At 40.7% G+C, this 23,766-nt stretch overlaps 2 protein-coding genes across 3 annotated transcripts; both read right to left on the bottom strand.

Moving 5' to 3' along the window:
• Window positions 1-292: 292 nt before the first annotated feature.
• LOC140987879 (aspartate aminotransferase, cytoplasmic-like) lies at window positions 293-5,575 on the bottom strand. 2 transcript variants are annotated; one of them, XM_073456600.1, is made up of 13 exons: window positions 5,316-5,575; window positions 5,070-5,141; window positions 4,931-4,992; window positions 4,775-4,858; window positions 4,022-4,121; window positions 3,797-3,917; window positions 3,202-3,365; window positions 2,949-3,086; window positions 1,943-2,064; window positions 1,667-1,761; window positions 976-1,096; window positions 477-605; window positions 293-424 (listed from the first exon to the last, which is right to left on the bottom strand). In XM_073456600.1, exons 1-12 carry the CDS (start codon window positions 5,502-5,504, stop codon window positions 521-523), a joined length of 1,353 nt encoding a protein of 450 aa, XP_073312701.1. In that variant the 5' UTR covers window positions 5,505-5,575; the 3' UTR covers window positions 293-424; window positions 477-520. The 2 variants fall into 2 exon arrangements, with proteins under 2 accessions (XP_073312701.1, XP_073312700.1); XM_073456599.1 differs by having other exon boundaries at window positions 293-605.
• A 14,468-nt stretch (window positions 5,576-20,043) lies between these two features.
• Window positions 20,044-23,102, bottom strand: LOC140988883 (uncharacterized). Its single transcript, XM_073457963.1, has 3 exons — window positions 22,590-23,102; window positions 21,820-21,900; window positions 20,044-20,728 (listed from the first exon to the last, which is right to left on the bottom strand). Exons 1-3 carry the CDS (start codon window positions 22,996-22,998, stop codon window positions 20,310-20,312), a joined length of 909 nt encoding a protein of 302 aa, XP_073314064.1. The 5' UTR covers window positions 22,999-23,102; the 3' UTR covers window positions 20,044-20,309.
• Between the last annotated feature and the right edge of the window lie 664 nt (window positions 23,103-23,766).

Genomic DNA, 23,766 nt, shown 5'->3' on the forward strand with positions numbered 1-23,766 from the left:
TGCGTGAGTTTTGTTCGTGAATTAATAACCTGCCTACAGAATATCAACGAGGCCGAGGAAATAGAATCACACCGAGCATTGGAACTTGAATTAATCCGGTTTCAACTTTATCTCTCTCTCTCTCTCTCTCTCTCTCTATTAAGAAATAACTCGAATAATATGTTCAAGATTGATTCTTCATCTGAGTGAATTTTTTTAAAAAAACTAATAAATATATTAAACATCTCGAGTTATGAAATATAATTATTTAAGCTACGATTAAACCTAAAAACATATCTGAGATCCACTCAAGTTTTGATAATTCTAATGATATTCTTATTTCCAACAGATTCAAACTCCGCTGACGAGTACAGAGTACAATATCAAACCACCACATTCATATGAATGGCGAATATGGATGACATAAAATTTATGCTTCCAAGTACTCGCTAAGACCAAGCAACTTATTTCGTATGAGTTGGTCTTTGATGTGATACATAATTTATTAGTCTACAACAATAAAGAAATGGTTGTAATACGGTCAGCCCATTTTTGTGACGGCAGCATGCATTGCATCTGCAAGATGTGGCACGGTCTTCGTACTCAGCCCAGCCATGCTAATTCGCCTGCACAAGTAACAAGATTAATAGATTATCCTGATGCACTATCGTATCAGAATTTATTATTTGTTGGTTACACTGGATTTTCATTGAGATGGAGAATACAGCGAACCTCAGGACACTTCACAAACAGATACATGACATAGTCAATGACGAGCACCGATTTTAAACAGAATTTTATCATGTTACACAATGCTCCTGGGGTCTTCCACTACACTAAAAAATTTTACCAGACACGTCCCGTGAGCATCTAGAGTAATGGACAGTGCATGGAGTAACACTAGACTAGAAATGCTGTGTGTGTGATTGGGGGGGTTAGACAGGGTAGCAGAATACAATATCGAGTAGCCGGAAATATCCAATAAATAATTTTTACCCATCGGATGTCATGTATATGTGGTATTCTTTTCTCATGAAGGCTACTTGCTCTGAATTAAGTCCAGTGAATGTAAACATCCCAATTTGCTTGATAATGTGACTCCAGTCACCAGGTGTATCTGCCAGCATGAGATGGAACGTGCCAAATTAATATCAATACAAAACATCTTCTAAATATGAGAAATAGTGCAATTGGTGAATGACCAATACGCAAAGAGAAGCAATATTTAGACTTTTATCCTCTTCAATAACTATAAAATTAGCATTTTTCCTAGCAGAAAGCCTGGGTTGATTTGGTGATTGTAATGGGAGGTTAAAAGCCACATGAAAGCGAAGCCGAATATCACAAAAGATGCAAGTGAACCTCCTCATCTAATTTTCCATGTCATAAAATAAACGTCACAGCTTCAAATTAGACAAGGGAAACTTATGCCATAGATACCATAATGATTGGCTCTACTCACAAGATTTGACATAATAAAATCATATAATGACAGAAAGAATCCAAAATAGGCATGCATTTCTAAATGTGATGGTTTGCAGGTGCTATCAATTGCCATATAGTTGTCCACACATTAAGAAAGGCTCAGACACATTAAAAGATGGGAAGTGCAACTGATAACAAGTGTGGGGTTTCCTGTGAGGAGAAAAGATAAAAAAAAAAACACAAAGAATTAAATCTTAAATACCTCTAGCATGTAAAGCATCTAGAAGCTGGTGGCGCATGCTAATAATACGATCAGCCATCGCTTTCAGCTCATTTGTCCACTCTTGAAACATAGAGCTGCAGGTTCGTAAATCAGTGACCATATTAGTAACGACATCCACAGTCCAGGTACATTTATTTTTTGACATTCTGTTCATATCATGTGAAATATGTATAATTCTCCATTTAAAAACCCAAGGGCTCAAAACATTTGTGGTACATCGCATATGTTACAACAGTAAACCACAACATTTCATACCTGTCCTTGAGGATCGTTCCCACAATTGATGCGCCGTGAATGGGTGGGTTTGAATACATTGGCCTGATCACCAGCTTCAATTGAGACTCCACCCTACCTGCCACATCCGCAGTTCTGCAAACCTGGAAAAAATTTCTGGAATGATAATCCCTCCGCACTCATGTTTACTATACTTGACCACCTCGAATATGCAGATATAGTGCTAATTGTTTAGTTTATATTATGAACCTACACAGATATTCGTGCTTGAAGCCTCCTAGAAATGCTAATTTTGGACTATTTTCTCCACTCCACTCCAGTGTTGAATTTTCTTGAACATCTGATATATGCATCAATACTAATTGAACAGATCTTTAAAGAAAAAATAAAAAGAAAAACAGACAACGCCGAGGATGAAATGAATCCTTACTATACTTTATTAATTTCATGTAGCAATACAATATTCAGCATCAATCAAGGACACAATTAGCAGCATAAAAGAGCAACCTCAAAAAATAGGTTTCTCACAGACTAAGGAGATCAGTGTTTTTCCAGTAATACTTGAAATAAAATGGAGATGCTGTCGAACATAGCGACCATGAATTGATCAGTTCTCACAAAGTTAACATTTGAATGGTGCCATGGTCAGATGATTACGTGAGAAAAATCAAGTCATTTGCCTCTTTCTTTGATTAGTATGGACTTTTAAAATCACTAGCAACAAGAAGATTGGGGAAGACCGCATATGACACATTTTTTAATGTTAAAATATTGGGGAAGTTGGTGAAAAATCCTCAATCAAAACATTTCTTTGGGTTCACTCCCTACCCACAAAATTGTGGTACTATGTCATACAAATTGTGGTACACTTCATGTGGAAATGTGGTACAAAAAAAGTACCCATGGACTAAACAAAAAAAAAACGACGGCTGGGGACTGTAGGCCAATTTCCAGTAAAATATTCAATAAAGTGTGTGATCACAACTAAATCAAATCTGTTACCGATGTCATTGTCTTTCGAACTTACAATGCTTAGGGCACCAACACGCTCCCCATAGAGGCCCAAGTTTTTAGCATAACTTTGAGCCACAAGACATTCACCCCCATCTGCTACAAACATCCGAACAGACTGAGCATCTGAATCCAAGTTTCCACTTGCAAAACCCTAAAGCAAAGAAATTTAAATTAATGCATGTGCAAATTGATACTACAGAGCAGTCTGACTCAAATTTAGATACTATAAATATAATTTCAAATTCCATGCATAACAGTTCAATCACCTGATAAGCACTATCAAAGAAAGGCAGCAATGCCTTTGATCTCATCAACTTTCTAATCTGCTCCCACTGTTGGGTAGTAGGATCAACCCCTGTTGGATTATGAGCACATGCATGCAGAAGCACAATGGATCCGGAAGGAGCAGAACCAAGGTCTTCCACCAAGCCTGTTGTTTTCACAAACCTACATATCTTAGTCCTTAGATATCATCCAAACAAACAAGAGATCCATGTGGTAAAGCATTTATGAGCATATGCATTTCTAAGTCAATGAAACAGTAAACAAATGATGCTACAGTTTAAGATTGAAAAATGGAGATATATGGCCATGTATTCATTGAAACCCACTACCTAGAACACTATCCGAGGCAGTTCTCAACTAAAAAACACTGCAACAAAAAGTTTATTCGACACATTTTAATGCATGTTTTGTGTTACTGAACAGGAGCCACACTTAGTAGATACACTGCAGGGTAAATATCAGTTTAACAGACGATAGTCTTCCACAAAGCAAGGACGCAAAGTAAAATATGGCAGCCAAAACTCGATCCCAAAGTGCAAAAGAAGTACATTTAATTATAAGAGAATATTTTAAAACCTTGGAAATCAAGTCCACGAGTTGCAGGATCATAGTAGCGATAAGTCTTTACAGATAATCCAGCCAAACCAAAAACTTTGGGGTGGTTTCCCCACGTTGGCACTGGAATATACATGGTACGCTGCAAACACGTGGGCAATGGCTAAATGATGACTAAATCCATATTGCCAAAAGTAAAGAGGAGAGAGGTTTAAGTAGAGCTAAACCTAAAGGATTTAAACTCACTTGATGATAGTGCCGTGCCAAAAATTCACCACCAACCCTCAGCGAGCCAGTACCAGATAAGCACTGAACAGTTGTGACCCTGTTTTCTCGAATAGCAGGACTACTTGCAAGAACACAAAGAAGTGATTCACAAAGATCTACTATTTTACAAGTCAAAACAGAAGGAAACCCAATCAAGGACAGAAAGCTATCAGTGGCCAATAAGGCTTAGCTTACAACCAGAAAGAACAAGTATCATGATACAGTGAAGGATAAGAGTGGCCAACATCAAGTTTAAGCAACCCAGATTGGAGCAAGAAGCTATGGACTGAACAGGAGTTGGGTAAAGCAACACGAATGGAATAAATCGGGTGATAAGACCACAAATGAAGGGCATTTATTTTGTCAACATTCCTCTTGCATTAATCTATAAATGTTATTTCTTCAGAGAGACATGGCATTTCCATGAGAGCTAGTAAAAGACAAAATGTGATACCTAAAGGGAAAAAATCATTTGATAAAGTATGTCGTTTTGACGTAATTATGCATTCAACATAACCTCTAGGGTTCACAAGAAGAACGAAAGTAGATATGGTATTTCTATTCGATGGTATTGTTTACAAAAAAAACCACTCAATGCTACCATAGGCTAAAAAAGTGCTGGTAAAAGAAACCATGGCTCTATTATTATCGTCAAACCTGGTTGAATCAAACTTTTAATCCTTCATGGATAAACAAGCAGACAGTCATTGCAGAGTTTAACACACAGATTACCTGTCAGAACCAAGAATGAGATTTGCACTCAGTTTATTGAAATCTGCTAATCCAACAATGGGGAGATACTCCTTTACACGAGAGCTGCGTCAGAATTGAACTTATCACCGCATTCAACAATCCTGAAATCTCCAAACACAAAACTACTACATATACCTGTCATTGACTAGCATTTGCTCTGCTTTTCTAACAACATTCAAAACAAGAGGCTTTCCTTCCTGTGGTTACACGATCAAGTTAAGATCCGCGCTAATGAAATCAGTATTTATATATCATTGAAGACCGAGCAATTCACCTCTGTCCGATATGCACCGACTCCCAAATTCAATTTCACCGGGCTAGGGTCTTTATTGTACGCAACAGTCACCTTTATAATCAAAATTGGTTAATAAATTTCAAAACTGAATGGAACAAAGGATTCGTAACATGCTATCAGATCTGATCAACATCTTAAAACATCAATCACTGATAATTTAAAATAATAAAAATTATTATATAGAATCGAACAGATCATGCAGATTTCCAAAACGTAGAGAGTTACTCCGAGAATAGGATCTTCGGGAGCTTGAACAACGTGGTGAAAGACAGAATTCTGACCGCCGGAGAATCCAGAAGTCGGCGAAACGTCGATGGATTGGTTGGCGGAGTCCATAGGAGAGCTTTCGAGATGTCTAGCCAAAGTAGTTAGCCTCCGATCAGCGGGTGATGGTGCAATGTTTCCCTCGTGCATGATACTAATCAAAAAGACGAATATTCTGCCTTTTCCTTGGTGCTAAATTACGCCAGGCGCGCATGCAGACTGACTCGGCTTCACCATACATATAAACATATCTCTCCGTGACGTGGCAGTATTTATTTAATATCTTAAATTATTTCCAATTTTCGCAAATAAATTTAGCTATCATCTTGTCACATAACAAAATAAATATTGATATGTGGAATAAAATACGGTATGATTTCCTTTTTTTTTTTAAACTATAATATGATATTTTATATTTTTAAGATCTGTCCATGAATTTTTTGTCATGATAATTGTCCAGATTCTAATTCTATTTTATGTAGTTATCACGGTTGATCACCCAATTCATTGAAGGATAAGAAACGAGGTGACCACTCCCGTACGGCACGGCACGTCTCCCAAGGAAATTATTGCCTCCTTCATTTAAATTTTGACTATTCTAAAATTTCCCCAAATATCTAAAAGCCTTGTAGCTACGTCGGTTGAGGAACAGATAAGAAAATCAAATTTCACAAGAGATGGATGATTGACACATATCCAAATGAATTTCTACCCAGACATAAATCTACAAAATCGCACTAGAACAAAACTTAGAACGCTCACTCCAGTTTTATCGTGTCAACATCATTCATCAACCATTCGAGCTGCAGGGAAAACAAAAACAAAAATAACAGATTAAATCATGGGGCCGTAAATGTAAAGAAAATACGACAAGATTTGTGACGTTCGGATCATAGCATTGCCTTGACAATTTGTCGCATGAAGTAATCTCTTCAACAATGATGTGACTTCGTTGAAATGGATGAGCCAGGTAAGGAGCTCCAACGGGTCAAATCTATAATTTATAGTTTTTAGGGAATTTGAGTGAAGATAATGGCTTCAATAGCACCTGCAAACAATGAAAGGAACTCGTGAATGGGCGCCGAAGGGGTGTCCGGCGTGGCCACTCCGATGCTTAATTCAGCAGGTTGAAGATGAGCAAAAACAATATTTGGTAGAAAATATGTATAATGCTTAAGAGTTCAAAGATTTCAGAATCTGTAAATAACATTAATACCAGCTATTTTATAGTAGAAGATGAGGTAGGTACCTCGATTCCAGTGCTACCTACTAAGTATGGCAAGTCGGCTGCCCATACCCTATCTTCTGATGACTTCTAGGACACTCCAAGCCCAAGTTGTTCTGACAGATTAAACGTCCTGTATCAATCATACTCGAGTGTGGTTCAATTCTCGAGGTGGCCCGGGCAATTGGTTACCCGGGTACTTGTATGAGAGCCCGGGCTATGATGACTGCCCGGGGAGAGAAAAAATGCCTGGGGTGGCCCGGGCAATTGGTTACCCGGGTACTTGTATGAGAGCCCGGGCTGTTCGGAGAATACTTGGGAAATATGTAGTGCTCGGGCTCTTGATGGTGTCCGGGTCATCAGCGACCCGGATCCTTATGGGGGGATCACCACCCATCCCTAAAATAGTCGGGCTAGAGCTTGACTCGCTGTCCCGATCTGTCCAAGATAATTAACAATGTACAACATCGGAGCCTTCAAATATCCCAGAGATGAGATGAAATGCTGAGACCTCCTATCCCCCGGACTCATATAACTTATTGTCTAACATTCTTGGGCCCTGTCGTTATTACCACGATGACACGTGTCATAGCATGAATTCCCGCCTAAAGGACGTTTCGCATTCTGAGAAGTGGATAAGTCTGACGCCTCGATAACCGTACACGTCTTTTCACCTCTTGGCACCATTTCCAAAAACGCATCCTAGACGTTCGTGCATTTATAGATCAACGGCTGTGATTAGATCCTTCCTCCTATACATAGTTACTCACCCACTTTTCAATCATATTAACAAATTGTCATCCAGGAAACACAATGGCTGGTGCAAGCAGTTCGAAAACTCCGAGTATGACCGAAGCCTTCAAGGATTCTGCTCTAGAGATTCGAAAATCTACTATGGAAGATGAAGTGTTTCACGAAATTCTTGACTACTGGGAAGAGCTTCAGGGGCTGAAGCTTCTTTATGACTCTGGAGAAGCTATCACTCCTAGCCTGGTAGCTAAACTGAGGAGAGTGCGAGAGCACTTGCATGTAGCTGAGTGGGTAGACATCTTTACAGATGGTCGTATCTATCAATTAATGCTTCGGAAAGAAATAAAGATCCTTAAGCGCATTGCCGATTCAGACAGCTTCCTGAAGACTTCCACCGGGCCTTTAGCTGCTTGGTTGAAAATATGGATAATTGCTGTAGAAGAAGAATATCATGATGTAGTACGTGCTAATGTCTATGGTTGAATAAAATATTAATTATAGCCTGTCTTTGTCGTTACTTTGCTGTAATCCTTTAAGTTTATCAGTTGATACATATATATCGCGAGTTGAACAAGATTAATTGATAAATTATAATGCCAAGCCTTAACATCTCCTGGGCTTTCCTTGAAATGCCGGGGCCTCATGCCTCCCGGGTTCTGAATACGGTGCTTTATCGATTATTCTTCTCGGGTATTCCAAGAGACGTCATTATGACACACGCTTCGCATTCATATCATTCCATGTTCCAAGATTCTGGTAATTCCGATACATTGATATCTGTAGCTCCGTCTTTCTTCATAAATAAAAAACGTTTAGACTAGCTCACGGCTTTCCACTTTCTTTAGCATTAAATACCACCTGTCTATAAATAAGAAGATGAAAGTGAAATAAGAACAATAATCCAATATGCCGAGCTCGAGCGAGTCCACCGTTTGTAGCAGCACGCATGTCCAGGCGCCTTCCCCGATATGTCCTCATCTGGAGGAACTGAAGAGGACCATTGAGGAATATGTTCTGGTGAAGGTCATGTCCACCTTTTATAAGATTCAAGACCTTCTGTATGCACACCAGAATGGCTTGGCTTTTACTCGGCCGCAAAGAGCAGTGGCGCGGAAATACAAGCGGGAATTTCACGTAAATTATGTTGCTGAGCTGGCCACTGATCAAGTTCTGCTGCAGGCGATGCTATGGAAGGAATGGTATCAGCTAAACAAGATTGCTACTACCGGGTCTTTCGCCAACCTCCGAATCCCCGAATTGACTAATTGGATATTGGAGTGGCAAGATTCTGTAAGCTCTAGAATGGCAGCTGTAATATGGCGTCGATTCCATTAATAATATTTTAACTTGTGTACTTTGTTTCTTCACTTTTTTGCAACTAAATTAATATGAACTAAGCCATATATAACTTGATAAATAGAAATAATGTGTAAGGATCTAATGTGTCCTGATCTCTAATATAACGTTCCGGGTTTTAAATAAAGTACCGGGGCCTCAAATCTCCCGAGCTGATAATAAGATTCCGGGGCTTGATATCATCCGGTCTTGTAGTATTTTGTCGTTTAGCTTTTCCGGGCCATGAATGCGATGTTATAATGACGCGTGCCCTTCCATTCCAACGGTCAGGAACGTTTCGCATTCCGAGGAGCCGATAAGCCTGACACACTCATGATTTATTCGTCCTTTCGCCTACTGGCACAATTTTCGAGGCGCATCCTGATCGTCCACGTGTGCTCGGATCAACGGCCTAGATTTGTTCCCACCGCCTATATATATAAGGCCTCTTGTTTTCGAAAAAACACTTTCAAATTTGAAACTTCGGCGAAGCCCTTGCGAATTTTCTCACTGAAGCTCCTCCGTGCAAAATCACTTAGCTCCAACGATCCTCGACCATCCTCCTCCCAAAAACTCGTAAGTTTCTCCTTCATACTATGTCAAATTCAACCTCTTCAACCTCTGGAGCGAATGCGCGAGGCTCTCCCAGTGACGAGTCCACCGCGCTGCGCTCCGATTCCCCTCCGTCTCCCCCTCGCCGTTCTCTCACTCAACCTTCTAAAAAACAAAAAACCCTTCTAACCAAGCCCTCCTCTTCAAAACCCTCCTCCTCGGGCACTTCCCGAGCTCCAAGAAAGGACAAGGGTCAGGGAAAAGCTCGGGTTTCTGACTGCCCTTCTTCTGAGGCCCCGGGAGTTCCTTAGTTCTCCTCAATGAGCAGCACTTTGCGCTCGGGGGCGGACGAGGAACTCCGTACCCTAGGAGTTATTCCCTCTTCCTTTCCTATTATTATACCCGGACCCTCTGATCGGGCAGATAGCCCTCCTCCCTGGTATACTACTTTCTTTCGGGACCAAATCAAGAATGGTCTTCGCTTCCCCATCCCTTCTTTTTACATCGAGGTCGCCAAATTCTTTGGGGTGTCAATCAATTTCATCCCAACTCTTTTCGGATTATGCCTCGGCCTTTGTCCTTTTTCGTATGTATAACCTTGTTATTAACCCCCTTATTCTTCATTACTATTTTACCTGTAGGCTAGGTGATAATGCCTTTTCCCTTTCTGCCCGGTTTAACGCCCGGTTCCTTGATGACATTCCTTCTTCCCAGACAGGATGGAAAGGAAGATACTTTTTTATACAACTCTCATCCTCTCTTTCCTTTTTAACAGGGTTTCTTCCCTTCCTTCCTCCACAGCCTGCCCTTCTCCGAGCTTACAAATTCGAGGAATTTTACATCCGAAGCCAAGACTTGGTGGAGGGTCAAAAATTCTCTTCCTCCTTCCTTATTTCCCAGGAGCACTTGATTACCTATGGGTTGAGTGTCCGGGCTGAAGACCCAATAGATCGGGCAATTGACGAGGTGGCTGGCTCGGACCCTCAACGCGGTAACTTTCTAATTCCTGTCTTCTTAGTTTGTTATTCATCTGTACTTTATAATCTCTACTAATCCTCTCTCGTATTGCGCAGATTCCTCCAAAATGCAAGAGGCTTTTCTCCAGAAGTGGGAAGAGGAAAGGGTTGCCAAGGAGAAGAAATTGGCAGCCCGGAAGGCTGCCCGTGAGAAGAAACAAGCTGAGGCGGAAGCAGCCCGTCAAGCTGAGCTCAACCGGGTGGAAGCCCAGCAAGGAGAGATGACCCGGGATTTATCCCGGGAAGACCCCGAAGACCACATTCCCCTCGTCCGGAGGAAGCGAAAGGCTGTCACAAGCCCAGAGCGGATTCTGGGTGAATCTAATAGGGAAGGAGGGCAGAGCTCGTCAACCACTCCTCCCCAGCGTCAACCCACAGAGGAGCCTCCCCAAGAGCCTCTTCTGACCGATCAACCCACCTGGCCCAACATCTTCCTGGAGGGAGCTTCTTCAACAGGCATTCGGCGCTTAAAACATATGCTCACTCCTGAAGAAGAGGCCTTTTTGAAGAATCCTGTGCCTGGTGCTCGGTTCCTTGAGGGATCCAACCGATTCCTATCTGTAAGTCTCTTTTTTCCTTCATTTCTCCTTTCTTTTCCTAACTTGCTTCGTACAGGCTGCCCAAATGATGATCTCGGCCTTCGAGGAAGTGGCGGCGGTGGCTACCAAGAAAGGTCAACAAACCCGGGCTGCTCAGGAAATCCAAGATCAACTGCACGGAGAGCTTGCCCGGGCTAAAAGCCTTCACGAAGAGGAAATCGACATCCTAAGAGCTTCCTTGGAGTCGGCTCACACGGCACTAGACAAGTCTCGTGAGGACCTCAATGAAGCTACCATTCGGGAGGAGAATTTGCGAGGTGCTCTGTCTGTCTCGGAGTCGAGAAACCATTCTCTATCCGAGCAGATAGAAGTTCAACAATCCCGGGCAGAGAAGGCCGAGAATGCTTTGTCCCTGGCGGAGCATAATAAGGATAAATGGCAAGCTTCCTTCCTTCAATCTCCTGAGTTCAAGGAGGCCGTGGTAGATAAGGCTTACCCTCTTTTCAAGACCGGCTTTGACAAGTGCCGGGAACAATTTGAGGGAGCTAGACTCTTACCCCAGGATAAGGAAAATTTTCCTGATTTTGGCCTGGCCATTGCATCCCTTCCCAAGGATGGTGAGGAGGAGAAGGAGGAAACCAGGAAGACGAACCAGGATCCGACCATATTGATATAGACTAGGGTTGTATTTTCTTTTTTCTTTACTTCTATAATTCCTGTCCTCGGATTTTTAATGAACAAATTCTTTCCTTCAATAGTGTCTCGATTAATCTTTCCATATCCAAGTAATACCATTGTTTCTATGTAAACATCCAGAAAATATTTCAAGTGTTGATAACTAACCGGGACTTCTTAATAAACAATTGAGATAAGAAAAACACATATTTTCGTAACGAATGAATGTCCCTAGCGTGGATCCTGTCAGGTTAGGAATAATCAGGGCGGATTAACACTTGAGCCGGGGAACAGGTCCCGGGACTTGTCAATGGTCGAGGTGTGGTTCCCCGAGGCGGGGTGTAGTGCCCTGGGCGTTTAGAACCAAGGTGCGGCGCCTTGGGCCGGGAAACATGTCCCGGGACTTGTGAATAGTCGATGTGTGGTTCCCTGAGCCAGGGTGTAGTGCCCTAGGCTTTTTAGATACGACAAATAATATGATACTTCTTGCTGAGAAAAACAGATCTTTCATTATATCTTCAACCAATCAATTACATCTGTTAAGCATAGTACTGCTTTAAATTAAATACATTCCAAGGCCTTTTGAGAGAGCGTCTTTGCGCGCCTTCTAAATAAAAAGATCCTGAGCTTACTTTCCGGATGATTTTATAAGGTCCCTCCCACCGAGCTTCTAATTTCCCAACATCCCCGGCAGGATTAACTTCTTCATGACTTGATCCCCTATTTGAAAATCTCGAACTCGGACCTTTTTATTATATGATTTCATGATACGGCCTCGGTATGCTTCCATTCGAATTATTGCTCGATCTCTTTTCTCTTCTACCAAATCCAATTCCATGGCCCGACTTTGATCATTGCTATCTGGGTAAGATTCTACCCGGTAAGAAGTTTGCCCAATTTCAACAGGAAGGACTGCTTCAGAACCATATACCAAGTTGAAGGGAGTTTCTTGAGTAGATGCTCGGGGAGTAGTTCTGTACGCCCAGAGAACACTGGGTAATTCTTCCACCTTGTCTTTTCCCTTGCCTTGTAGCCTGGTTTTCAATGCTTGTACAATAATTCTGTTAATAACTTCTGTTTGACCATTAGCTTGAGGGTAGTCAACAGAAGTAAAAGACTGAGTGATTTTCATTTCATGACACCAAGATGTAATTCCTTTGCCCTGAAATTGTCTCTCATTATCTGATATTAGTCTTCGGGGCACTCCAAACCGGCACACAATGTTCTTCCACAAAAATTTCAGTACTTCCTGTTCAGTGATTTTAGCCAATGGCTCGGCTTCTACCCATTTGGAAAAGTAATCTACAGCCACCAGCAAAAACTTCTTTTGAGCCCGGGCAGTTGGGAAAGGGCCAACAATATCCATGCCCCATTGATCAAAGGGGCAAGATGCCCATATAGGCTTCATGGGAGTGGCCGGACTGTGCTGGAAGTTTGAGTGATGTTGACATCTCTCACAAGCCTGGACCACTCGAGCAGAATTTTGGCTAAGAGTTGGCCACCAGAACCCGGCAAGCATTGTCTTCCGGGCCAAAGCCATTCCTCCGAGATGCTCAGCACAACATCCCTCATGTATTTCTCGGAGGACATAATCCACTTCTCCTTCAGATAAGCATTGTATGATCTTCTGTATAAGATTTTATTTAAGAGAACACACATGGGAGCTTGTCTCTTGATTTTTTGAGCCCGAGTCATGTCTTCAAGTAATTCATTTGTTGTAATGAATTTGATCAATGGCGTCATCCAGGAGTCCTCGGGCACTGGTAATATTTCTTCCTCGGTGGACAGGAACAAACGGGAAACATGCAAAATTTCCCGGGTGTTGACTTCTGATAATGAAGCAGTCATTTTTGCTAGAGCGTCTGTCTCTCCATTCTCCTCCCGGGGTATTTGTTCGATACTCCAATCCACAAAGATTGCTGCCTGGGTTTTTATGAGCTGTAAATATTTGAGCATCCTGTCATCTTTAGCTTCATAAGCACCCTTTATCTGCTGAGTGATTAATTGTGAATCAGGATACAAAATAACACGGGAAGCTCCAATCTCTTGAGCAGCTCGGATTCCAGCAAAGACAGCTTCATACTCAGCTTCATTGTTAGTTACCCGAGAATCAATTCTTAAAGCCAATTTAATCTTCTCTCCTGGAGGAGATATTACTACAACACCTACTCCACACCCTGCAAGGCTAGACGCCCCATCCACAAACACCCTCCATACTTCATCTTCATCGGGTTGTACCATCTCGGACCAAAAGTCTGATAAGGCTTGTGCTTTGATGGCCACCCGGGGTTTGTATACGATATCATTCTCTCCTAATTCCACTGCCCATTTGATCATTCGCCCATATACTTCAGAATGAGTCATGATCCTGCCTAAAGGACTATTAGTCAGGACAAGTCTTCGATGCGACAGGAAGTAAGGCCTTAGCTTCCGGGCAGTCATGATCAAGGCTAAAGCAATCTTCTCCACATCACTGTACCGGAGCTCGGGTCCTCTCAGAGCATGGCTAACATAATAAACAGGCTTTTGATCGGAGACTTCTTCTTTTATTAGAACCGTGCTGACAGCATACTCTGTGGTGGATAGATAAACAAATAATTTTTCCCCGGGCTCTGGTTTCACCAACACAGGGAGCTCTGCAAGATGGATCTTCAAGTCCTGGAAGGCCTGTTCACATTTGTCATCCCATCCGAATTGCCAGGCCTTCCTCAATACTTGAAAGAAAGGATAACTCCTGTGTGCTGATCGGGAAATAAATCGAGAGAGAGAAGCAATCCTCCCGGTCAGCTTCTATACGTCTTTGACAGATCGGGGAGATGGCATGCTCAGCACAGATTTGACTTTTTCCTGTTTCACCTCGATCCCTCGATCTGTCACTATGAATCCCAAGAATTTGCCACTCTTTACGCCAAAAATACACTTGGCCGGGTTAAGCTTGATTCCGTAATGCACGAGAGTGGCAAAAGTTTCTTCTAAATCGTCAATAAAGCTGGCAACCTCCCGGGTCTTGCCCAGGATATCATCCACATAGACTTCCACGTTTCGTCCCAGCTGTGTCTCGTAGACTTTGTTCATCAGACGCTGGTAAGTAGCCCCTGCATTCTTTAACCCGAAAAGCATTACAATATAACAAAATGTATCTCCCGAGGTGATGAAGCTGGCTTTATCCTGATCACTCTTGGCCAGGGGGATTTGATGATATCCCTGGTATGCGTCCATGAAACTTAACAATTCGAAGCCTGAGGTGGAATCCACCAATTGATCAATACGGGGCAAAAGATAATGATCCTTGGGACAAGCTTTATTGAGATCGCGAAAGTCCACACACATGCGCCACTTCCCTGTTGATTTAGGCACTAATACCACATTCGAGAGCCAAGTAGGGAATTGAATTTCCCAAATGTGACCGGCTTTCAAAAGCTCTTTTACTTGTTCATCAATAACTTTGTCTTTTTCATGACCAAAGTGCCTCTTTTTCTGCTTTATCGGGTGAGATCCCGGGAGAATATTCAGTTGGTGCTACGATATCAGGGGAGAGATTCTCGTCAACTCCTGTTGGGACCAAGCAAAAACATGAATATTAGCCTTTAAACAGTTAAGTAGACTGACCCGGGTGGATATATTAAGATCTCGGGCCACCCGGATCTGCTGGCCTGGTCCAATCTCCACAACTTCCTGCTCCTCTTCTGCCACGAAATGCACCTCTCCCTTCTCAACTGCTCTTCCACCTCCTTCATCAGTTCGGGCCTTCTTCCCTTCCTTCTTAGCTTTGCTCTGATCTACCCGGCCAGCTTCTACATAACATTTCCGGGAGGAAGGTTGGTCTCCCCGGACTTCACCCACTTTACTACAAACTAGGAACTTAATCTTTTGGTGATAGGTAGATGCCACGGCTTTTAATTCATTCATAGCTGGCCTCCCCAAAATGATATTATATGATGAAGGGGAGTCTACCACAGTAAAAATAGTCATCACCGTTTTCTTGAGATCCTGGAAGCACAGGGTTAATGGTAGGACAATTTCCCCTTCCGTGTAGACCACATGGCCAGCAAAGCCAAAGAGGGCAGTTTCCACGGCTTCCAAATGGTAACCCTGCAAATTCATCTGCACAAAGGCATCTTTAAAAATTACATTTACAGAGCTGCCCGAGTCAACAAAGACTCTCAGAATGTCATAATTTGCCACCCGGGCTTGGATAACCAGAGCATCATTGTGGGGTAGATTCACCCCATTTAAATCTTCTGGGCCAAAACTGATTACCGCCTCGCTCCTTCTCATTCCATCTACCTCCATACACTCCCTCCTACTCCTCGACTTCCTCGCCCGGTTGGAGTCTCCATCAGTAGAGCCTCCGGATATCATTTTTATCAACCCCGTAGCAGGGGGTGAATTCTTTTTTGTCTCAAGCTCGGGCTCTCTTCTCCTCCCGGGCTCTCCTCTCGGTATACTCCTCCTACCTCCTCCTCGAGCGCTGGACCCTGGCTGTGGAGATGTCCATGCAATCTCGGTCTTTTATTGGCTTGACTTTGTTCCGGGACGGAAGGGGAGAAATAGTTTCCCTTCAATGTTTTGCAATCCTCGGTGTTGTGATAACACACCTTATGGAGAGTACAAAATCCTCTTTTCTCAGGCCGGGATAATTGATGGTCCGGGGCCAGATCCCTACTGCTCTCCTGGACCTCTCTGTCCCGGGCAATCTTAAGAGGCACATGGTGGGAGAAGTGTCCTGGATTATTCCTTCTCTGTCCTTTCTCCTCGGGCCTAGCTACCCGGTCTCCACTTTCTTTCCTTACAGCTTCCCTCTTCTGCTTCTGGGCTTCCTCCATGTTGATGTAATTTTCTGCCCGGGATAATAAGTCCTCGAAATCCCCGGGCACTTTTTTGGTCAACGATTTGAAAAATTCACCCTCCCTCAAGCCTTGTGTGAATGCCGTAGTTTTTGTTTTAGTAGCGCAAGTAGGTACATCCAAAGCCACTCTATTAAATCTTTTGATATAAGCCCTCAAACTTTCATCCAGGCTCTGTTTGACTTCGAAAAGACTAAAAGCAGTCTGCTTGTATTTCTTGCTGCTACTGAAGTGGTGTAGGAACACCTTCTGGAAGTCTTTAAATGAATCAATACTCTTAGGAGTCAGTCCTTCGAACCACCTTTGCGCTGAGTCCACCAAGGTAGTAAGGAACACCTTACACTTGATTCGATCTGTATAACAGTGTAACATAGCCATGTTCTAAAACCGGGCTAAGTGCTCATCAAGATCCGCATTGCCATCGTAATCTTTGACTTTGAAACACTTGAAATTCCCGGGAAGAGGTTCCCGGACAATGATATCAGTAAATGGGCAACCCTTAGCAGTAGCTCGAGAAATGCTACGACTCTCCAACTGCCCTTCCAGAACTTTCATTTTCTGCCTTAATTCAAACAACTCCTCAGCCACGGTAGGTGATTTGGATCCAGCACTAGACTCCTCATCCTCTCCTCTCACGTCCTCCTCCCTCCACTCTTTCTCTTGCTCCTGCTCCTGCTCCTGCTCATGCTCTTGCTCATGCTCATTAATTTTCCCCCCTCCCGGTGGTGTAACTTTATGAGAAGTTTCTCTCCTGGCCACAGCTTTCTCCACCGCTTCGGATATTATTCTGGCCAACTCCTCCGGGGTCATGGTAATAAGATTGGGTCCTGTGGGAGGAACACAGCCACCCTGCCCCGAAGCACGCGTATTATCCCCATGAGCCCGGGAATTATCTTGGTTAGTTCTTCGAGTATGAGCCATATCAACGCCTTAATCTCAAGTTTCCCACAGACGGCGCCAATGATGTGACTTCGTTGAAATGGATGAGCCGGGTAAGGAGCTCCAACGGGTCAAATCAATAATTTATAGTTTTTAGGGAATTTGAGTGAAGATAATGGCTTCAATAGCACCTGCAAACAATGAAAGGAACTCGTGAATGTGCGCCGAAGGGGTGTCCGGCGTGGCCACTCCGATGCTTAAGTCAGCAGGTTGAAGATGAGCAAAAGCAATATTTGGTAGAAAATATGTATAATGCTTAAGAGTTCAAAGATTTCAGAATCTGTAAATAACATTAATACCTGCTATTTATAGTAGAAGATGAGGTAGGTACCTCGATTCCAGTGCTACCTACTAAGTATGGCAAGTCGGCTGCCCATACCCTATCTTCTGATGACTTCTAGGACACTCCAAGCCCAAGTTGTTCTGACAGATTAGACGTCCTGTATCAATCATACTCGAGTGTGGTTCAATTCTCGAGGTGGCCCGGGCAATTGGTTACCCGGGTACTTGTATGAGAGCCCGGTCTATGATGACTGCCCGGGAAGAGAAAAAATGCCTGGGGTGGCCCGGGCAATTGGTTACCCGGGTACTTGTATGAGAGCCCGGGCTGTTCGGAGAATACTTGGGAAATATGTAGTGCTCGGGCTCTTGATGGTGTCCGGGTCACCAGCGACCCGGATCCTTATGGGAGTATCAAACAATATGAACGGCGTCCTGAAATTGAGGAATATCAATAAGGCAGATGTTCTAAATATTACAAACTCACCATTTGATGAATTAGAAATCATGGAAGCAAAAAACATACTAGAGCATTTCCAAACGAATTAGTACCTATGTGAGAACTGTTAAACAATGGAGGTTAGTGGTTCTCTTGGGTGTGCTAATTTGGCGTTTTTGTATGCATCATGATCGAGATTCTTGGACGAAGTGTAGGGGTTCAAAATTTTCAAGCTTAAGTGAGATTATTAGGCATAAAAATGTTCACAATTTTACTATCATTTTTAATTATTTTGAGGTAAACAATAAATAAAAACATAGAACTATCATAAATTTAATATTAAATGATTGAATTTTCAAGTTCTGAAGAGCATAAAAATATTAATTGCAATAATTGATATTTTTTCATAAATCTGTACAATAATATAATAAAATAGTTTATTATCAATTAGTTCATGATTTTTTTTTATTTAATATAATATTTAAAAAAACATAAATGAGATTTTGTATTTTAAAAAGTGATTGTTTAATTGAGTTTAAGAGAGATTAAGCGTTTTAGTACATTGATCATGATTTAGATTTCAGGTAAAATAACTTTGGAACTATTTATCTTCTGCTAAAAACTATTAGTCGGTGTCCTACAACATTCGACGATGCATGTCTCACCCGAGTAATGGTAGATGTGAGGACTATTTGGATGGATCTTAATAATATCAGGGGTATCATTTGGATCGAATCATTTGAAATTTATGACATAGCAAAACTTTTGGACCTCAATCTGATGGAATTATGTTTGAGGATTTGCAATTGGAAAATGATTTGGTTATTTCTAACTCGGAAGATTAGAGATTGGGCATACCAGTTGGGATAAAAATGCAAAACTGGATTGAAACTACTGGAATATCAATTTGGCAGTGAATGCGAGGAATATGAAGGTAACTGACCAAACTTAGCCAAATCAGTATGGTTTCTGATCAATTTCAATCTATGTTTGAGGATTATTAGACTGCAAATGTAATTAATTTAGTCAACAACCAGCTGGCATAGTTAGTTGGCACAGTTAGTTTAAGATATTTTTGGTCGATAACCACTTGTGGTTGGTTGGTGTACATATAGCCATGTAACTGTTTACGTTTGAGAAGAATGAGAACACAATTTCTTCCATACACGATAGTTCTCCAAATACAATAAGGATATGATGAATTAGGTTGTAGGCGTTTAATAACAAGTTGATTTGGCTTTTTATCACCAGATTAAAACCACAACTAAGAAGAGAGCTTCAATTCGATGCCTGTTGAAGCTTGGCTGAATGATCATATATTCACTTCAAGGAATAGGAATATTTCGTCTGTAGCTAATTCTTCACAACTAACCGTCAATATAGCTAGTGCCCACGCTCTAGTCTACAACACATTATAATAAAGCTCAAACTGGATAACTTCACAAACGCTACATAAGCTAGGCAAATTTTAATAATCGAACACTCTCACGTAAAAAACCGAATGAAAGTATTATGAACAAGACAGCAGCACAAAATGATAAATAATTCATGAAAAAGAACATATCAATAAAACATGAATTTCTCAAACCTGAAAGAGGCTGCAGTAGTTATCCCAGGAATCAATGCGTTGCTTGAGCGTAGGCGAAAGCCTAGCGTACAAATGGCGAAACCACATCTCGCGATACAGCACATATCTAGTTTATTAATGAATATTATCCGAGCAGTACTAGCCTCTGCCCAAACTCTTTGTTCAAGGGCTTCTTTTTAAGCTTTGACAGCACATATCTAGTTTATTAATTTTTTTTAATTAATTCAATATAATATATATTGAAGATTTTCCTTTTTTTGAAGAAGAAATGATTTTATGTTTCGAAACTGAGTTTTGTCGAATTTAATTCATTCGATGACTTCATTTATCTCAAATATTTTACTCGTGGTGTACGTAAATTTCGATTGATCTCAGAAATAAGTCGCCTCGTCGTTATTTTGAATTCCAAAGATAAACTTGTAGCCTAACTTATTTATCATATACCATAGTCCTTTCCTCGGAAATAAAGAGATTTTTTTTTTTTAATAACGGAGATAANATTTATTTGTATGTATGTAATATATGAATTGGAAGAAAAATGTACAACTCGTGACTACATCCTAGTAAAACATAAACTGCTCCTGCGTTGGTACAAAACTCCACGCCAAAGCACCACAAAACTCCACGCCAAAGCACCACAACTCTACGAATCGTGTAAATGTATCAACACAAGCCGGCACCTAATTTTGTCAGTTGAATCGAACTCGATGTTTGTGTGACAGTTAGACAATACATCCAAGGTGTGAGCGATACACCTAACATCAACAAGTTTCACACTTTTTGACGACTGGAGTTAGTTCGAGTCACGGTTGGAACTTCGATATAGTCATCAGGCTCGTCCTCCTCATCAGAGGACAGGAAAGACGGACCCATCCACGTTTTAAAACCATCATTTATACGTCTCTCAACATCTGGGGTGAATTCTATTGGGTCTGCTTCGAGCATTTCAAGCCCGCTGTTCCTCCCAGCAAAGTCGCTTTCATCCAGAATTGTTGCTGCTTTTCTTCTGAGGTAGAAGGCGGCTCCTCCATGGAGAACAGCCAAGCCCCATGTGGTTATTTCATAGAACCAAAACAATGCAACTGAGCAGCTGCTACCGAGTGTGAGGAGTGTTGAACCGAGAAATAGAGCAAGAAGGCCAAAAATGATGGTAAATGCAATGTTTAGAATTGAGAGACAGCGCACTCCACCTGTAAATGGAAAGGAACAGAAAAACATTTGCTCAGTGAATCTCGTTTGGAAAGCAAAGGAAGACACTGTACAATTTTTATTTGAAAATATAGCCTCAGCCATGCAACAAAATTATAGCTGATATGATTCCCTATACCAATTTCAGACGAGGTATTTCTGATGATAGCTCGAAATTGGAAAGAAAGCATTTTGAAAATAAACTACACAATAAATGCAAATGAAAACACATTCTTTGAAATCTGAAAACCACAAATCACAAGCAGAGGGACATGCATGAATACCCAACACTGTACTAATGAAATTGGAATTCTTCTAGATGAAATCCAGGCATAAAAAACAAAGCTATGCTTCACAAAGCTTCACATACCTTGACACTCACAAACCACAATTAACACAAGAATTTTCATTATCTTTTTTTCCTTCAATCAAGTTCAAGCATAAATGACAGATTTTTATTTATTGAGTTATGTTTTACAATGAGTCTTGGCACCTTTTTGACATGCGCTTCTAACACATCTGTTTCCACTACACTACTTAGCAATTTTCTTTCCACAAATTGAATACTATTTGACCAGAAAACAACAGGGTTTCTGTAGCATCTGCATTGGACCAACCACAGCTTTAAGTTGCATATGACAAGCTCACACAGACAGTAGTACTTCTTGTTCAGGACAGAACAGCATATCCATAGAAATACTAGGAAAAAAATTCCAAATAAAGATTTGGATCATTCTTTAATAATAATTTTATCATAGCAAAACAACTTCAACCTTCAAAAGTCGAGGACTAAAATATCAACTATTAAAAAAGATATACAATAAGAATACACACATAATTTTGGATTAAAAAATCACATGCACCTAAAGCTGGTGAAAAATTGATGTTCTCACTCTGAAGTAATCCATAACCATAAAGAGAACCCAAGCATGCACCATACCCAAGTCGGGGAGAAAGGGGGCCAGGGCAATCACCAACCGTCCCTCTTAAGCTTCAGTATTATTTGAATGTTTTCACATATTATACAAAGGTTATAAATTTAAAATTCAAACTGCATGCCGCACAAAAATATTAAACACACTAATAAACGAACCTCTTCTAGAAGCACAGTAATTGTTCTCAACCACTTTCAAGCATCCATGTCTCATGGGAGCATTATAAGCAACAATAATTCCTGTACAAAAATTGATTTACATTACAGTTCAAATAAAAAACACCATGATAAATACAAATCGTAAACCACACATTGCACTTGTATGGTCGTTACTCCATCTAACAAAACCTACATTTCAATATTTTTTCCATATAACTCTATCTTACAGTGCCACATGCAGTATGTTACTTCAATGCCATTTTTTCTCTTATCTTCCACTCCAAAACATCAAATATATGGAAAATAATGAAACAAATGTACCTGACGTACATAAAATGAAATGTTGTTCTTCTAAGTGTGTACAGCGTGAAGCTATGCAAAGTTGAGCTTCTTCGAATACAGGGCATCAACATGACATGGTTCTGTGGAAAGCTAATTACCAGATTGCTTATAAGTTGGATGCAAGATAATAAAATGATTTGCTTCACAAATTCCAAGTTGTCTATATACGCTCAAATCACTGTCCTCATTCAGCTTGATCTCACAAATGGCAAAATTAATCAATTAATATTCCCCTTTTATCAATAAACTGACATGTATAATCGAGATGCATAATTTAACAGATGCCACAATTCGTTCCACAAAAATTAACACATTAAATTAAATATGAATGATTCCCAAGCAGATGCATATCACAAAGATTACCAAGATGCATTTGATCGAAGCATTGATAAAGAGTTTGTTTCACTGAGATCATAGGTTTCACTAACCTGAAATCAAGTAAACCGACGAAGCAGCAAAAACCATAGCAGAAGGTAAAAATACAACCATCCAGTAATAATCAACCGTCTCCTGATCCGTCAAAACAAATGCTCCGGGTAGAAGATCCGACTCTACTCCACCTCTATCAACTCCAGATGCAGCTATCTGTGCGGTGAAATTAATCGACAACGGCTGTATCCTTAGGTCACGGCAGAAAGGCCGCCGCAAATTATCAGCGGGAAACACGATGCTCAAGCTAATAGCAGAGGAAATAAAAATAGCAAGAGAAATTAGGGTTACTGAAAGCAAAATCAACGGCTTCTGGAGGTTGTGCCACGCCTTTTCCTCCTCGCGTAGGCTCTGATACTCGTGCTTCGGCATGAACACCTGACGTAACGCATCTCCAATTATCGCCATCTCAATTGTGCGGGATTTCGCTCATTACTATAAGAAGATTTTTCTTGTGTTTTTCGTTTTGCAGAAGAAGAGCTAGCTAGGGTTTGATGACTTGCTGCTGGAAATGTTTAGCAAGTGTAATGTAACAAGAAATCAAATAATAAAATTGTGATGTGGACTAACTTCGACAATTGAAAATGGGACTGCAAAGTGTATTTTCGTAAAGTAACACAAATAATTTTTGGTCAACACTAGTATACCAACCCACCCAATATAACATTTTTTATAATTTTTTTGATTTATATTTAAATGAAGATCAAAATATAATTATAAGAAATAGTGAGATATTATAGTATAATTTTGATATATAAATTAAAAAAAATTTGAAAAATTAAATAATAAAAAAATGATCTCAATAAAAATTGAACCTATAACCTAAACCCCAAAAAATAATGACTATATCTGCTGAACTACATATAACTAACATTAAAATTTTAATATTTTATTAATATATATAATTATTAAAACAGACCATGACATCAAAGTTGGTTACTTTAAATGTCTAAAATTTAATAAAATATAATAGATTACAATTTTCTAGTCTCGAAACAAGCGGGTTTCCGACGATTTTATAAGAAATTACAGCCAAATTATAATTAAAAATGAACTAATAATAATTGAGAGGAATGACCATAACTGGTAAAATGAGGGATTTTAATTCAATTACGACATTATAAAGTTTAGCCGCTTCGGAAATCAAATTCAAGATTTATTATAATACACGGTGTT

This window comes from Primulina huaijiensis, chromosome 11, assembly GCF_012295235.1.
Source record: "Primulina huaijiensis isolate GDHJ02 chromosome 11, ASM1229523v2, whole genome shotgun sequence".
NCBI lineage: Eukaryota > Viridiplantae > Streptophyta > Magnoliopsida > Lamiales > Gesneriaceae > Primulina > Primulina huaijiensis.